At 36.5% G+C, this 18935-nt stretch overlaps 1 protein-coding gene across 1 annotated transcript in view; it reads left to right on the forward strand.

The window, feature by feature from the left end:
• ANKRD12 (ankyrin repeat domain 12) overlaps positions 1–18935 on the forward strand; it is a 157452-nt gene that overhangs the window by 109181 nt on the left and 29336 nt on the right. Inside the window, 1 exon segment of the mRNA XM_036009317.1 lies at positions 4423–4570. Within this exon segment, the coding sequence (XP_035865210.1) occupies positions 4423–4570 (148 nt within the window).

Below are 18935 nucleotides of genomic sequence, written 5' to 3' on the forward strand. Positions count from 1 at the left end.
TTTGGTTTCAGGTTCTTGCTGTTCATCACTTTAAATATTTTTTGTCATCCCCTTCTGGCCCACAAAGTTTCTGTTGAGAAATCAGCTGACACTCTTCTGGGAGCTGCCTTGTAGGTAACTAACTGCTTTTCTCTTTCTTCTTTTAAGATTCTTTATTTGTCTTTAATCTTTGGCATTTTAATTATGATGTGTCTTGGTGTGGGCTTTTTTGGGTTCATCTTGTTTGGGACTCTTTGTGCTTCCTATACTTGTGTATATGCTCCTTTCACCAGGTAGGGAAGTTTTTCATCGATATTGTTTCAAATAGGTTTTCAATTTCTTGCACGCTCTTTTCCCCTTCTGGTACCCCTATGATGTGAATGTGGGTACATTTGAAGTTATCCCAGAGGTCATTTCAGACATGTTTCTTTGTCTTCTCATTTAACATAGTAGCTAGAGCTGCTGCATCTCACAAGCTTGGTAGAGTAGACTAATGTAGTAGATGTCCTGTAGGGTCCAGTGGCACAGCCTCCTCATTTACCTGAAATGTCACTTCAGATAACGACCCCTCACCACCATGTGGGCTGTGTATGCCATCCTTTTGTAGTTGAGCCTTGATTGATGTTAGCACATCCAAGGTCAGCCACCTGACCAGGAATTGAACCTTCAACCTTTCGGTTCTCAGGACAGCACCCAGCCAACTTGAGCCACACTGGCTAAGGCCTGAGTTTGCCCTTGAATATATCCCTTGTGAAGGTGGTTGGATGGTACTTCTACATGGTTTAAAGCTTTCCACTTGTTATACTTGCACTGGGGCCTCCCTGGAGGTTTAGGCCAAGGTCAGTTGCCACCTGTGTGTGTTCTGCCCAAGGCCACTCAGCATGAGGTACAAAGGATCCAATGGCTGGTACTTGTCCTGGGCTTGGAATTGCGCAGGAGAGGTTAAGCTGCAAACGGATGCTATTTGCTCCTAGTGCTAAGCCTGAGGTCACTTAGGAAGAAGTATGGAGTTCCCCAAAGGCAGATGCTGCTTGTTTGAGAGATTTTAAGAAAGTATGAACCATGAGCCAGGACAGGCCATTGGTATGAAAAAGCCACTTGAAACAGCTTGGCTGGGCCACAAGTATGGTGGGGCGAGGTCTCAGGGTATCATTAGGGCAAGGTGAAGAGTGTGGTCCAGGTTGATTGAGATTCAGGTATGGCACCCACCTGCCAGCTCTTGTGGGGGAGCCTCAGAAAAGGAGCAATGGGGAGAATTCCAGCCAAGATGTAGGCGTAGGTAGAAACCCTTCACTTCCTTGTACAACCAAAAGGAGGACAACCAATCTAAAATCAATAAACAACCAGAACGCCAGAAAATCAAACTACATGGGACTCCAACAACCAAGATATTAAAGAAAAAGTCAACCAGAACAACCAGACTGGTAAGAACCCATAGAATGGGCGAGGCCAGATGAGAAAAGCCACAGCGAGGCAACAAACTGTGCGGACAAGGCTGGCTGCGGGAAGGTCACCGACGGATAGGTGCGACTTGCTGATTGGGAAATTGAGACTTGGAGCTCACTGTGGACTACAGCAGTTGCCTCAGTGAGAGAAACTGCCAGTCTCACAAGAGAGTTCAGTGGAAAGTGGGCTATAGCCAAGGAGGTGAGCTGCACTGTTCCCTCTCTGGCCCCCACCCAACAGGCAGCACCACAGCACAGCAAGGAGGGTTGCCCTGCCCTTGTGAATACCTAAGGCCCCACACCCTTACAACTTAACAGGTGCACCAAGACAAAGAAATAGGGCCCAAATGAAAGAACAGAGCAAAACTTTCTTTCAGAAAGAGAACTAAGTAATGAGGAGATAACCAACCTATCTGATGGAGAATTTAAAGCCCTGGTAATCAAAATGCTCACAGAACTGATTGAGCTTGGCCAAAAAAATGAAAAATCAAATGAAAGATACCCAAAATGAAATAAAGCAAAATATTCAGGGAACCAGCAGTGACAGGAAGGAAACCAGGATGCAAGCAATGATTTGGAACAAAAGGAAGAAGTAAACATCCAACTGGATCAGAACAAAGAAACAAGAATTCCAAAAAGTGAAGAAAGACTTAGGAACCTCTGGGACAACCTGAGACGTTCTACTATCCGAATTATAGGCTTGCCAGAAAGAGAAGAACAACAGCAAGGGATTGAAAACTCATTTGAACAAATAATGAAGGAGAATGTCCCCAATCTGGCAAAAGAAATAGACTTCCAGGAAGTCTGGGAAGCTCAGAGTCCAAAAGAAGTTGGATCCAAAGAGGAACACACCAAGGCATATCATCATTAAGTTACCCAAGATTAAAGATAAAGACAGAATCTTAAAAGCAGCAAGAGAAAAGGAGACAGTTACCTACAAAGGAGTGCCCATTAGACTGTTTCTCAAAAGAAACCTTGCAGGCAAGAAGGGGCTGGAAAGAAGTATTCCAAGTCATGAAAGGCAAGGACCTACATCCAAGATTAGTCTATCCAGCAAAGCTATCATGTAGAATGAAAAGGCAGATAAAGTGCTTCCCAGATAAGGTCAAGGTAAAGGAATTAGTCATCACCAAGCCATTATTATATAAAATGTTAAAGGGACTTATCTAAGAAAAAAGATAAAAAATATGAACAGTAAAATGACAACAAACTCACAACTATCAACAAATAAACCTAAAAGAAAAGAAAAACAATGAAAACAAAAAACTAAGCAAACAATTAGAACAGGAACAGAATCATGAATGGACAACATATGGAGGGATTTCAGTGGGGAGGGTAAAGGGGGGAATGGGGGGAAATGTACAGGGGTGAAGAATAATTGGGAGGCACATAATAAATGGGGGGGAAATCAAAAATGGTATGGGAAATGGGGAAGTCAAAGAACTTACATGCACAATCCACGTACATGAACTAAGCAGGGGGCATTCTGGAGGGTTGGGGGGTGCGGGGCGGAGGGTGGATAAAGTGGGAAAATTGGGAAAAATAGCATAATCAATAAAATAAACTTTAAAAACTTTTTTTTAATTTTCCGGAGTATAGCCTCCTCCTTTTTTTTTTTTTTAAGATTTTATTTATTTATTTTTAGAGAGGGAAGGGAGGGAGAGAGAGAGAGAAACATCAGTGTGCGGTTGCTGGGGGTCATGGCCTGCAACCCAGGCATGTACCCTGGCTGGGCCTGGCTGGGAATTGAACCTGGGACACTTTGGTTCCCAGCCCGCACTCAGTCCACTGAGCTACACCAGCCAGGGCTAAAAACTTTTTTAAAATTTTTAAAAAGGAGCAATGGCTCTGCCACCCGACTCCAGTCGGGGAGAATGCTGCCTCTCTAGTTTTCAGCCTGATGCCAGACAGTTTTGTTCTTCTCCATATGTTCTTGGTGCGTATTGAGGTGCTGCCCCAGTACAGGACCTCAGATTGAGTCTAAGTAAAAATAAGCCCCTGTGTGGGCCCTTTAAAAAGTTCCTGGGCTCCTGTAGCCCTCAGTCTCAGCCACAATCCTTGCTGGTTTTTATAGCCAGCAGTTGTGGAGACTTCTCTTTCTAGTACTGGAACCCTAGGCTGGGGAGCCTGTTGTGGGACTCGGACCCCTCACTTTTTGGGAGACCTCTACAGCCCAGATATTTCTCCTGGTTTTTATCTGCCACCTGTGGGTGTGGGACCAGCATATCCTGCGTCTCCTCTTCTGCAAGTCTCAGTGTGGCTTCTTTAAATCCTAAGTTGTAGGACTTCCATTCAGCTAGATTTTAGGTAGCTCTGAATGATGGTTGGTCTGTAGTGTAGTTGTAATTTTGATGTGGTTGTGGGAGGATGAAAGTACTGCATTTACCTATGCTGCCATCTTGACTGATCCTTATGATTTTCTGAATAAAGTTTTTTCTAGCTTTCTGTATTGTAAGAATACAGTATATAATATGCAAATGTGTGTTAATTGTCCATTATCTGTAAGGTCAACAGTAGGCAATTAGTATTCAAGTTTCTGGGGACTCTGAATTTATACATGGATTATCAACTGCAGAAGGAGTTGGCACCCATAATTCCTACATTGTTCAAGGGTCAACTGTATACATTTTAGAAGGCCAGGAAACATGTTATTCTTGTTTATTGATTTATTCACAGAACTTGGAACACTACTTGTTAATAGGTTCTCATTAAATAATTTGTTAGAATGTGTGATGAAAAGGGAAGAAACTGATGAGGTTTAGGGCTAAAATGGCCCAGCTTAAATTTCAAGGAGGAAATTTATTTGTAGTAGGTAAGATCATCAGGTCAGCGAGAACAATGAAAATGGAACTTGAAGACGATAATCATGATTTAAAGGAGACACTCGAAGGAATGGTGGCAGAATATAGATGAGGCAGAAGGATGTTTGCTACCAAGAGAATGGTTGAAATGATACAATCTCTAAGGGACTAAATCTTCCTATTGTTTAATGTTGCAGATAGTGAAACTGTTACTTCGTCATGGTGGGAATCCATTTCAAGCTAATAAACATGGAGCGCGTCCAGTGGATGTAGCAGAAACAGAGGAGTTGGAATTACTGCTAAAAAGAGAGGTGCCTTTATCTGATGATGATGAGAGTTACACAGGTTCGTTTCAGATCATTTATATTCAGCTGTTTGACATGATGTTCAGTAGAACATTCTAATTCTACTTCATAATACACAAAATGTTTGAGTACCTTAGAAAAATGTTAGCTATCTAATAAGAATGGTGAATTTAGTAACCACATCCTCTGTGTATATGGAGTCATGGTGCCATTGCCCTATTTTCATGATTTTCTTCCCTATAAATTGCTGATGTTACACTGAAGCCCTTTGCAGAACCGGTCCTCATTAATAGCTACCACCACTGCTCTTCTATTTTCATTCTGTTATAAATTAGACAGCTATTAACCAAACCCTTCCTGTCTTTTCCTGGCATTAATGAATCATCTTTACATTTTTACTTTTGTCATTTAGGTGGTTGAACTCTGATAATTGTTGCAAGGTAGGAGCACAATTTTACAAACAGAATTTTTAAAAGGGAGGGACCAAAAGAATATTTCAGAAAACTTTTGGTGTAGTCAGAATTAAAGAAAAAAAAAGAAAGAGGCCATATACAGTTTAAAATACAACAGAAAAACTTCCTTGTATTGAGGAAAATGTTTTATGTATAGTTTAGGATTCACCATGTTTAAGATAAAAATCAATGAAAATAATTTAATAAGTCTTATAATGGACCATATCTCAAAAAAATCTTAAAGAATTCCTAGAAACAGTTAAGTAATAATACATTGTTATACATAAGGGAATAAAAATTTAACTATAACTAATTTAATCTCAGTCATTGCCAGAAGGCAATAGAACAACATCTGTAGTTCTGAGGCAAAAAGGGTCTATAGTATAGAACATCTATACTTTTTTTCTTAATTGAGGTACAGTTGGCATATAAGGTTATATTAGTTTCAGGTATATAGCATAATGATTCCATATTTGTATATGCTGTGAAATGATCACCATAGTAAGTTTAGTTAACATCCATCATTATGTATAGTTAAATTTTTTTCTTACAATAAGGACTTCTAAGAGCTGTTTTCTTAGTATCCTTTAAATATGCAATGTAGTCACCATGCTGTAGATTCCTTTCCCATAACTTATTTTATATTTCAGTTTGTACCTTTGATGCCCTCATCCGTTTTGCTCACTCCCACTGCCTTCAATTCTAGCAAACAATCTGTTCTCTTTAACTGTGAGCTTGGTTTTTGTTTTTAGATTTCACATATAAGTTAGATTGATTATACAGTATCCGTCTTTCTCTATATGATTTATTTGACAGAGCATAATATCTTCTAGGACTATCCATGCTCTTGCAAATGGCAGAACTTTATTTTTGATTTAACTAAATAGTGTTCTGTTGTGTATATACACCACACTTATCTATTCATTCATCATTGGATACTTAGGTTGTCTGGAGCATGAGGGGGCTATATCTTTTTAAATTAGTTTTTGTTTTCTTCAGGTAAATACCCAGAAATAGAATTGCTGAATCATGTGATAGTTTTGTTTTTAATATTTTGAGGAACCTTTATGCTGTTTTCCATAGTGACTATACCAGGTCACATTCTGACCCAGTGCACAAGGTTTCTTTTTTTCCCCCACATTCTTGGCCAACACTTGTTATTTCTTGTCCTTTTGATACTAGCCATTCTAACAGTTGTGAGATAATATCTGATTGTGGTTCTGATTTGCATTCCCAATTAATGATGTAGAGCATCTTTTCATGTACCTTTTTGGAAATTTCTGTGTCCTCTTTGAAAAAATGTCTTACTGAAATTCTCTGCCTCTCAGCCATTGAAATCCTCTGCACATTTTTCAGTTGAATTATTTGTTTGCTGTTAGAGTTGTATGAATTATTTATATATTTTAGATATTAATCCCTTTGCATATACATATAATTTGTAGATATTTTCTCCCACTCAGTAGATTGCCTTTTATTTTGTTGATGATTTCCTTTCTTGCACAGGAGTGAAAAATCCCAGTTTTATATTATGAGAATTCAAGCATACTGCAAAGTTCAAAGAACTGTACAGTGACTATCCTGTACCCGTATATATACATTATATAGTTGTTAACTTTTTACTGTATTTCTTTTTTTTAATACAGTTGTCCCATTCTGCCCCCTTCATTCCCCTCCACCCTGCACACCCCCTCCCACCCTCATCCCCCCCACTTTAGTTCATGTCCATGGGTCGTACAAGTAAGTTCTTTGGCTTCTACATTTCCTATACTATTTTTAACCTCCCCCTGTCTATTTTCTACCTACCATTTATGCTACTTATTCTCTGTACCTTTTTTCCCTCTCTTCCCGTCCCACTCCCCCACTAAAGAACCCTCCCTGTGATCTCCATTTCTGTGATTCTGTTCCTGTTCTACTTGTTTGCTTAGGTTTTTTTTGTTTTTGCTTTTTTGTTTTGTTTTGTTTTTAGGTTTGGTTAATAGCAGTGAGTTTGTTGTCATTTTACTGTTCATATTTTTATCTTCTTTTTCTTAGATAAGTCTCTTTAACATTTCATATAATAATGGCTTGGTGACAATGAACTCCTTTAACTTGAGACCTTACCTGGGAAGCACTTTATCTGCCCTTCCATTCTAAATGAAAAGTTTCCTGGATAGAGTAATCTTGGATGTAGGCCCTTGCCTTTCATGACTTGGAGTACTTTTTTCCAGCTCCTTATTGCCTGCAAGGTTTCTTTTCAGAAATTAGCTGATAGTCTTATGGGCACTCCTTTGTAGGTAACTGTCTCCTTTTCTCTTGCTGCTTTTAGGATTCTCTCTTTATCTTTAATCTTGGGTAACTTAATGATGATGTGCCTTGGTGTGTTCCTCCTTGGGTCAAATTCTTTGAGACTCTCTGAGCTCCCCGGACTTCCTGGAAGTCTATTTCCTTTGCCAGATTGGGCAAATTCTCCTTCATTATTTTTTCAGATAAGTTTTCAGTTTCTTGGTCTTCCTCTCCTCCTTCTGGCAACCCTGTGATTCAGATGTTGGAATGTATCAAGTTTCCTGGAGATTCCTAAGCCTCTCCTCATTTTTTTGAATTCTTATTTCTTCATTCTGTCCTGGTCAAATGTTTCTTTCTTCCTTCTGTTCCAAACCATTTATTTAAGACCTGGGTTTCCTTCCCTTCACTGTTGATTCCCTGTAGATTTTTCTTTATTTCACATAATGCAACCTTCATTGCTGCCTGGGTCTTTTTTATATTGTTGAAGTACCCAGTGAGTTCCTGGAGCATCTTGATAAACCAGTGATTTGAACTGTACATCTGATAGTTTGGCTATCTCTTCATTGCTGAGTTGTATTTTTTTCTGGAGTTTTGATCTGTTCTTTCATTTGTGCCCTTTTTTTTTTGTTTTTTTGGTCTTGGAGCACCTGTTATGTAGTAAGGGGGTGGAGCCTTAGGTGTTCACCAAAGCTGGGCAACACACGTGATTTGTTGTGATGCTTTATGTGGGGGAGGGCTCCAAGAAAGAACGATGCCACTTGCTCCACTCTGTGCCAGCTTTCAGTCATTTCCCCTGCTACCCACGATCAGATTGGGCCCTTTTGGTGCTGATTCCTGGGTGGGTATGTTTGTGTACATTGTGGGACCCTGTGGGTCACTCCAAAGAACTCTCCTGTGAGTCTGGGAGTTTCTCCTGCTGCCACTTCAACCCCCACAGGTGTTTTCAGTCAGAGGTTTTGAGGCTTTATTTCCCCATGCTAGAGCCCTCAGTTTTGAGGTCTATCTCACTCCCCAGTTGTTCCTCCTGGTTTATCTGCATGTGAATGTGGGACTGCCCAGTCTGCCAGCAGCTGCCTTGCCACGTGTCCTCTCCACCTGGCTGCCCGTCTCGGCCCCTCCTACTGGTCTGGATGAATGTTTCTTCTTAATTCCTTGGTTGTTGGACTTCCATACAGTTCAATTTTCTGGCATTTCTGGTTGTTTTTTGTTTTTGAATTTGTTGTCCTCCTTTTGGTTGTGCGAGGAGGTACAGTGTGTCTACCTATGCCTCCATGTTGGGCAGATATTTTATTTATTATGTCTGTCTACCCACTAATCCATGGTATTTTTTTGGTGCATCTCCAAATAAGTTGCTGACCTCTCTAAGTACTTAAGCATGGATTTCATTAACTAGATTCAATTTTTGTGTGTGACTTTTTAGGTAATATCTCTATTTGGGGAATTAATACTTCCTTAATAAAACATTCTATGAGTTTTGGGAAGTTTATGGAGCTATATAATCCACTCTTATCAAGATACAGATTATCCCTTTTGATCCAGAAAGTTTCTTATACTTCCCCTTCTTAGTCAGTCAATTCCTGCCCCTGCTTAATCATTTACATCCTTCATGGTAAATGAAGATTATCACTAATAGCCAATAAGTCTAGGGAGAATTTTTTGATGAAGAACAGGATATGTACCTTGCCTTTTCACATTATAAGAGAGGAAAGGATAAAAACCAAAGGTTCTATTGCAAAGAAATTCAGAAGCACCTGAACTGTCATCAAAATTAACATCATCAAAGGAGAGACAGGTGCACATCATGTGCTTTTAGATATGATATCATGAAAAGAATATATCATTTTCGTAACATTCTGGCTGAGAATGGATAATCACAAAGAATCCTCATTTTCTTCCTTTCTAAAAACAACAAAAGGTTAAGATATTCCAATGTCATGAAAAACAAATAAAGGCAGTAGAAATGTTCCAGACTATCTAAAGAGATAATAAATTAAAGGCAATACCTGCTCCTTGACTGGTTCCTGCACTGGAGGGGGAAAAATTATTATTAATAACGAGGGATATGGACAGTAAATTAGTGTTGTATCATTGTAAATTTTGAGGTTGACAGCAGTACTGTGGTAACAAGAGAATATCTTTATCTCTTAGGAAATAGTGATGTATATAGGGGTAAAAAGCCATGATGATGTAATTTACTCTCGTAGTCCAAGAAAAAATATATACACATGTATATATAGAGAAAGCACATTATAAAGCAAGAGAGTAAATGTACCATGAATAATAGGTGACCTGGATAAAGAATACATAGTTTTAGTAGTTTTTATCTTTCTAATTTTTATGAGTTTAAAAGTATTTCCAGATAAAATTTAAAATCTGTACAAATAAATAAAATTGCCTTGCTTTGTCTATTGAAAGATCTAAAAGCAATGACCAGAAATGTAGCAATTATTATTAGTAGTACCCAGATTACAATCTTAATATATTTTTTACTAAAAGAAAACCAAGGCTTCTTGATGTGTGGGTCACCGGCCAGCAGTGATCACGGAATGCTGCGGATGGCTTGTCGAAAACACGCGAGAAAAAACGTGCACTGACACAGACTAGTTTTTGTGGAGAAGTAGGGACGGAATGGCCATCCCCTCTAGTGGGAGCACGCTGATTTACCATCCAAACCTGCTTTTATTGGGCTTGTTTTGCATAATAATTCAGGTAAAGTACAGTACTCATTAGGGTGAAGTAAGGAACAATAGATAACAACGATCTCTGTGGGTCTATTTTGAGTCAAGGTCAAAGAGCTGTAAAACTTTAACTTCCTCCTTGGACCCTTCTCATTCAACTGAGAGCATTCTAAACAAAGAAGGTTTCACAGTAATTTACATGTTCTTTTTTAGGCCTGATCACCCGGGGAATCCACCCTTTTCAGCACAGAGCTGCACCACCCTGTCATTGTTTCAGGCTTAGGTGGAGCAAGGGAACTAAGGCAACCAAGAGATAAGGAGATTTTCTCCCAGACGATGAGAACTCAGGCTATGTCAAAGCCGAGGAGAGGGGGTCCATCACCCCCTTTTGATGTAGCCCCCAAAGTCCTTCTTTGGGGGGCCTTCCACGTGATTGTGCCTGTCTTAGGTCATTCCCCCCTTGGGGAATCTTACCCATCTTTGGCTAACCGACCAAGCTTTGGGGTTCAGTTATGAATGAAGCAGCAGAAGCAGCGCTCCTGCCAGGGAGATAAGCTTTTGTCTCCTTGTTGGCTTATGGTTCCAAGGGCGTTCCCTTAGCCTTAGCCTAGGCAGGGATTACAGCTTCTGATACCAGGCAAGGCGGTTCCCAACAGCTTCTTAGGAAAAAATTCTAAATCTGGGATAGGAAGTATATAAGATGAGCTTAGAACATCTTGTCACTGCGGATTTCAATAAAGCTATGATAGACTAATAAAAGATTTTGTTAAAAGGCCTTAGGAGACAACTTAGATCAGTTTCCCCCTAGCCAAAGGTGGCATAGTTTGAGCTTCAATGAGGCTATTAATTATGAAGATTTGAAACCCATTAAATGTGTTTTAAATATTTGAGTACATAGTGATAATTTTTTAATTAATCCATCACCAGAGAATCAATTTATCTTAAAAATTAGACCAACAAAAGAGAAAAATAAATTATCTTACTTTTCTTACATGAATTCTATCACTGGGTAACCTCATTATAGGTGAGGTGTTTTTTAATAAGATTAATGCAGGTAAAAAAATTGACCATTTTGCAATTCCATTAGTTAATATAAGTAAGAGTTCAGCATCAACAGTTGCTAACATTAAATTTTAAAAAGGGAGAGAGAGAAAAGCAGTGAATGCTTCCTGATGAAGAATACACTACCATTCTTCAGTCCTCAGGATCCAGCTGGCATTTTTAGGAAATACCAAGGTGAGAGGAACATGCCGAACTGAACCAAGCAAAATCTGTACTGTGGGAAATCCTAATGGCTTTGGTATTTCAAGAGAATAAACTATATGGAAATGGAAAAGAAGAACCTGTTGGAAATAATTAAAACACTGTAACAGTCATATCAAACTTTAAAAAGTAGGCAAGACTAAAAAAATTAAGTATGTGTTTAATACATGACTTATACTTCTGGTGGTATACTTAAAAAATTACAGTCTGTTTGAAAAACAGTCTGACAACAGCTGGCCAAACACAAGAGTTCTTGTTTTTTGGAGATACATACTGAAATATTTCTAGATAAAATAATATGAGTGGAATGTGCTTCAAAATGATTCAGGAGTAGAATGAATAGAGGGTATGGATTGGCCAAAGATTGATGGCTATTAGATCTGAGTAATAGATACGTGGGGGTTCAGTATAACATTTTGTCTACTTATGTATAAGTTCAAAGTTTATTATAAAAATGTTTTTGAAGATAATTATGCACTTTGATCTAGCAGTCACGCTTCTGGGAATACAGTGTTTATTTATAGCACTGTTTTGAGTGGTAAAAGCATAAATATATAGTTATACAGGGGATTGGTTGCATAAACTAAGGTATGTAGCCACACCATGTACTGCTGTACAACTATGAAACAAATATCCTAATGCTGTACCAATTACTTGGAAGGATTTTCATAAGATATTGTTGAGTTAGAAAAATCAAGATGAATAATCATATGTCATTTTTATAAAATGACCAATGTTTTTAAAACCAGTATGTATGTTCATATATGTACATATATTTGTGTAAAATTTTGTAAGTATAGAGAAAATCCGGAAGCATGTATATTGGGCTACTAATAAGGTATATGTAGGGATGCGGTGTGATTAGCAGAGAAGAGGATGATGTGGGTGGAGGGAAGGGAGTGGGACACAGTTATGTGATAACATTTTTATACACATAAATATAAAAGACTCAGCAAAATCTTCTCTTATCTTGCATCCCTGTTTATTTAGTCCCATATGCCCTTCCCTTCTCAACTAACCTTCAGGTGCATTGCTGTGCACTTAAAGTGCACTCCATTGAATCTGTTTACTAACATTATTATATCAAATGTGATCTTCTAACCACCAAATCCCTTAACTCTATTTTCAGTCTCTCTGTAGAATTTGACAGTGTTGGCCAGCTTCTTAAAATTCTTCTGTCTCTGTTTCTGGGACATAATTCTCTGGTTTTTATTTAGCTTCCCAGGTTGTTTCTTCTAGAATCCTTCTAGAAGTTTCCTTCTAGAATCCCATCTGCATTTTGTCTTCATTTCCTTCCCATATCCTCCGTGTTGGTTTTTCCAAGGATTTCACTTTCTAGACCCTGTTCCCATTCCACATATTCTTCCAACTAAAGTCGACCCACACTTACAGTTCTATCTACCATGGTGAAGCCTTCCAAATACCTTTTATTCCAAAGGTATAAAAGGTATTTTATACCTTTCTCTTAAGCTTTAAACCTATATAGTTAGCCATTCTCTATTACCACTTAGAATTCCCACAGAAATCAGTGTACCAGAATGGAACTTCTTTTTTCTTCATTTAAATTCTTCTTGTTTCTCCCTTCTCAATTAATGGTAACATCAATCAGCTACACATACATTATATACTGGGTTGTCATCTTAAATTCCTCTTCCTCCTTTTTCTTCAGCTCAATTATCTAGTGACTGTTTTTGAGAATCCAGTATGTATTAGTCATTACATACACACTGGGGATACAGCCTGTTAAGAAAACAAAGATATTAACATAATCATCTACTAACCCCTGTCATTTCTACTTTCAAAGTACTTATAAATCCATCTACCAGTTACAAGCTGGAAGTCATTTGAATGTCTTTGTGCTATGTTAAATCGGGATTATAATAGCTGAAATTACATTGGATTCCATAAGAAAGCAAGATTATAAGATTTGAAAAAAAAATTTATATGGTATGATAATTTCCCATTTATTATAGCTACAAATCTGTGATTCTGGTCTCTTCAGAAAACAGTAGCTGTAAAAATCAGCTTTGTTATAAAACTTTCTTTTAGATATGCTACAGCAGATTTTTCCCATGGAAGAAGAAAGATATCTTTGAACTTACATGTTGAATTAGCATGGAACACTGACATATTTAATTAGAGTGGAACACATCTCCTAGAACCCTTTTTGATTTTCATTGATTTTGATTGTTTCATGTGTTCATCAGCTATGTATTGATTTTTCAGAATATTTATTTTCTACATGGTGAAAGTGCCTGAATTATTGCTTGATCAAAGTCCTTCAAGGAATGAGGCAAAAATTATCAGTAAGTATCATGCAAAGATTTTGAAGTTACTGAAAAAGACTGATGAAAATACCCAAATTTATTGCTTAATTTACATGAGGTCCTTGTAGACTAAACCTTATCAAATACCATCCAATCTAAATTCACAAGATGTTAAAATTTAGTAGAGAATTAACTGCCCACAGACGTTTATATTTGTAAAGCCTGATGGCATTGTTGCCCATCTGGCATATCATGTCATCCATGTGACAGATACACTTTAAGTGTTGGAAAGTTAGAGGATATATAACTAATGCTATGAATTTCTGAACTTAATAAATTTGGAGTAATAAAAGACTGTTATATATGTAGCATTTAAATGTAATTTATTCCATTAGGCATTGTGCTTTATGATAGTGCTTCTCAACCACTGTTCAACAAGCTATTGCTGATTCTAAAGATAAGGAGCTTGTACTGCTTCCTTCATTGAAAAGGTGCAGCTGCTATGAAAAAAACATCAGCTGAACTCAATGTGCTAGTCGCATAATTGATTCCCATTTCTGGTACAAGCTCTCTATTTCATCATAGATTAGTAATAAACAGTTTGCAGACTGGCCTCAGGTCATGGACTACACTGAGTAGCAGTTTTATGTTATGCATATCAGACATTTATGATATTGTTGCAGGAATACATGTTTTGGTTAGCACAGCTTATTTGTATACAGATGTGTGGCACTTTGAAATTTGCATTATTCTTGAGTCTTCCTGCCCCCGCCCCAGCTTCTGCTCTTTTCCCATAGTTTTATTCCACATTACTTTCCTATATAGAAATTCCATCCAATATTAGTGTTTGCTACAAATAATTGCTTATTGCTATTTTGCTGACAACTCAGTCATTCAAAGAGCCAGATCATGTGCATAAAGCATAATTATGGTAGTAGAGATGTGGGTAACTCTGTGTCACTTAGTGGCCTCCCATACTTCCAGACATTCATTAATTGAAAGAGTAGAGATTCTGTTACAAGTTTACAGATACTGATTTTATTACTTAAACAGAGTTCCCAGTGGTCAGAATTGAAAATGCCAGTCATTGTCAGAATTATTCACGTTTTATAATCTTACTTTGAGTAATAGTAATCTGGCCTTGTGTATTAAGCAGCTGTTATAAATTTTCCTTACTTGCATACTGAAACTTAAGCAAGGAAATGTTCATATGCTCTATTGTAATAAATAGACAAGTTACTTTTAGAGTCCATTGTAAAACAGATAAGGAAACTTTTAAAAAGACAGAGATATATTGTTACCCACTGGTATTTAGTGAGTGCATTTCTGTGTCATAAAATACACAAAATGACCAGTACTTTGAAGCCTTATTTTCTTAATATTAAAATAGTAAATTGTAATTACTCTAAATACTATAATTTGTGAAATTCATTTCCTCAGTTTCATATTTTAGGAGTTATGAAATATGATTGTTGATGCATGCATATATGGAATTAATAGCAGTTAATAAATTAAGAGATCAAAAAAATTTAAACAAAAATATACCAGAAATTTATATTAAATGGATTATGTGGTGTGAACAATTTAACCATAAGGAGTAAGAAACGTCATTACCTTAAGAAGTTTTAGAGCAAATCATTTAATCTTAGAAGTATAAAAACTATAGGAAGAAGTTACATAGGGTGTTTTTAGAGTGTTAAGATCTGTATCATATTTGATCATTAGGAATTTAGACTTGATAGAGCATGTTTTAGAGGAAGGAATTTGTATATAGTATGTATTTATAATTAAAGATTTACTCCATTTAACATGTAAAGAATATTTTATCTTGTTGCTTTCCAAATGGCATTTCTAAGTAATTTCCAGCATACATGTTAGGTAACAGGTTAGGCTTAGTATGGGAAATTATAATTCATTTATTACCCAAGAACCTTATTTTATTTAACCAAGGTTCTTAGCAACCTGTTTGATTAAATCTATTTCTGAACTTGTTGAATAGCAGCAAGCACCTTCTTTGCTCTTTAGCACTTTTTTTTTTTTTTTTTTTCACATATCCCTGTAGTATCAGTGCTTAGAAGAAATGAAAAGGCGCACTTAGGTTTCAATTATGTGCAGAGAGCTGAGCATACAGCATGGGTACACAGTGAGATATTCTTTTATTCAATGACCAGAAATTCTAGTATAGTGTTGCATGCTCTGCTTTTTCTCCTCTGCTTTGAGACATAAGCACTTTACAGAGACTTGTGAATTTTAATTTTTCAAACTTTTTTCTAAATATCACCAGCTACTTTTACCTGAATCTTAAACAAAACCTATACAATTCACTTTATTTGAAAGTCAGTACTTTTAAATTAGGTTTTATCATGTGTTTTATGTGGATTAATTATATCAACCTAGTTCTAAAGCTTAAGAATTTTTAACTCTAGGTGGAGTGTTTTACAAAGAAAAATGTCTATGTCAAATTTTGCTAAGTGGAAAAGAGAAGTCATGAATATCTAAATTACCATATATTGTAATCATCCACCCTTCAGCAGTGCCTGTAAAAATTACATAGTTCTATATTTTTTACTTATATATCAGAAAAATAAATGGGAAATTTTGGTTGCTGCTGAGATGTTCTTTGGATGTCTGCAAATTAATATAAGTCTTTAAATTTTATGTTAAATAAAATAGTAATCTGCTAAATATCTGTCTTTGAAATTCATGTAAATATAGTAGTCAAGGAATTTCTGGTGCATTTGCCCAAAATATGTATTGCAAATACAAAAACCAGTAGATTTTTTGTTTAGACATGTCAGCTTGATGATTTTCCTTAAAAATTGAATCTACCAGTGCCTAACAACTTAAAGTGAGTCTGTCACATAATTATAGTAGTTGAGATATTGCTGAATATTTAAGACTAAAACTCTATAAAGAGTATATTTGGGCAGAACCCTTAAAAAGACCTTTGAATTAAAAATATTAATTATATATGCACACATATAAATGAGTTCGGCCTTAGCTATATCATCCTGTCTGCAGAAAAATGTTTTATCTAGTCATCGTTAAAAGGACCTCCATGTAATATATATATGTATGATGGAATAGCTAAGACTGGGTGATTTTGTCAGTTTCCTTTAGTGACATCAAAATTTTTGTAGTGATATCAGTATTTTCAGAGGGGGAAATATCTTGATTAATTTATACTTTATAAAACCAGTTTCTGTATTATTGACATTTTAGTAAAAAGGCAGTGTACTAACTAATTGAGGGAGTATATGGGGTGTTGTGGTACTTGATTCTTCTTTTTATGCAGATTTGCCTTTTAGACTTAGTATTTTTAACTTACTATATTGTCTTCCCTTCCCAGATCACCCCTGAATAAACTTTAATTCTCTTATCTATATCTAGTAATATAGTACAGTGAAAATATGTTTTAATACGTCATTCTTATTTCCAAATAGATGTGTAGCCACTCTTCTCTTATAAAGTAGAATTAAAATACCTAACATTTACTTAGAAAAATTTAGGTATAGAAATGGAGATTTAGATGAGACTATATAAAATTATCTAATATTATATTTCCCTGTTTCTAAGCTATATTTCTCAATCAGTTTAGGGATATGAAAGTTGTAATGGTGTGTTTTCTAAAATACAGGTGTCTTTCTCTAATATTACCTCTTTGGCTAGGTAACAAACATTATACTTACATAATTCTTAAATATATTAGCTGTGGTTAGTGAATTATTGCAGAGCAAAGGAACAACCTAAGATAGAAAAGATGCCTGCGACCATTGTTAAATATTCATCCCAATGAAACCCAGAGACTCCCTGAAACTAGGAGGTTGTTCAGGGAGCAGTCTCCAGCAAAAGGCTGAGATTAGAGAGAACCACAGATCACTGTGAACAGCCTTCTCACACAAGGGGGGAGCCTGTTTAAAAGATTCTCCACAAAATGCTGCAGAAACAAGTTTTTCCCATTACCCATACGAAAAGAAATCCAGAGGTTTGAGGAAAACCAACTGAAAATCAAGATGAACAAACAGAACCATTGATCCTGGAGAATGTAAATAATATAGAAAGCAGAAGGGTAAGTTATTCTCCGTATTCTTGGAGATTCTTGTTGGGCAGTCGATCTACTAACTGTAACAACAACAGGCTACTGTGAAAAATTATACCAGGAAAGTCCTTGAAATTAGTATTTATCACTACTAAAAGTAAATATTCTACATAAGACTAAAGAATACACTGGACATTGCTGAAGACCTGAGAGGTCTAAGAGAAAGGCAAAATATAAAACCTTTTTTTTTATTTTAAAAATTGGAAATATGAGAAAAATAATTTAAAAAACCATGAAATCATACCAAGGATATATAGTATTCATCTTACAAAAAAAGAGTAAATGTTGTGAAGAAAATACTCTTAACTGAAGAAGGTGTTTTGGGTTTGTTTTTTTGTTTGTTTGTTTGTTTTATTTTTAGAGAGGGAAGGGAGGAAGAAAGAGAGAAACATCAATGTGCGGTTGCTGGGGGTCATGGCCTGCAACCCAGGCATGTACCCTGACTGGGAATCAAACCTGCAACACTTTGGTTCGCAGCCCGCACTGAATCCACTGAGCTGCGCCAGCTAGGGCTAGAAGGTGTACTTTTAACTGAGGAAAGACTTGTGTTCATAGATCAAAGGGGAATGTTAAAAAAAAGGAAAAAAACTCACATTTAGATAACATCACAACTTCAAAGATAAAGATTTTTAAAAATCCTACAAGCTCCCAGAATCAGGAGACATGTTACCACCAAAGAAAAGAAGCACGTCAGATTTCTCATTCTTCAGCTGATCTTAGCCAAAAGGCTGAGAAGTCATTAGATTTCTCATTCTTAAATATGTTGTTAGAAGACTAGTGGAACTAAAACTACAGCATTTTATGAAAAATTACTCTGAACCTAGAATGCCATTTCCAACTATTATTCAAGTGTAATGGCTAAACACAAACATCCTTGGACATCTTGGACATACTTTCTCTTTCTAGAAAAAAATTCAACTAGCATATTTTTCATGATACAAAATGTCTAGGAGGAATAGATGAAAATTAACTTAGAATTTTAATGAAAAATTCCAGATTAATGGCATTGAGTAGTTGGCATATTTTAGAACAAAATGTCAGAGAACTTGGTGAAAAATGTAATTGAGAAAAGAGTAAATAACAAGTATATTACATGAATTAGATAATGAGAGTTCACTGTGTCATGGCACTAATGATACGAAGGCATATTGTCTAATCTGATGAATAAGAGGAAAGGCAAAAACTCTTGGGAAAATTAACTATATGAACAACCCACGGGCTAAATATATAGAGTGGGGCAAAAGTAGGTTTACAGTTGTTATTATGGAAAATGATACAGTAATTAATAAATAACAACACAAGAATAAACTGTTATGAGTACTCACAACTATTGTAAACCTTTTTTTTTGCACCACTGTTTAAAGCAGGCTAAAATGTGCTGCTC

This window comes from Phyllostomus discolor, chromosome 9, assembly GCF_004126475.2.
Source record: "Phyllostomus discolor isolate MPI-MPIP mPhyDis1 chromosome 9, mPhyDis1.pri.v3, whole genome shotgun sequence".
In the NCBI taxonomy this organism is placed as follows: domain Eukaryota; kingdom Metazoa; phylum Chordata; class Mammalia; order Chiroptera; family Phyllostomidae; genus Phyllostomus; species Phyllostomus discolor.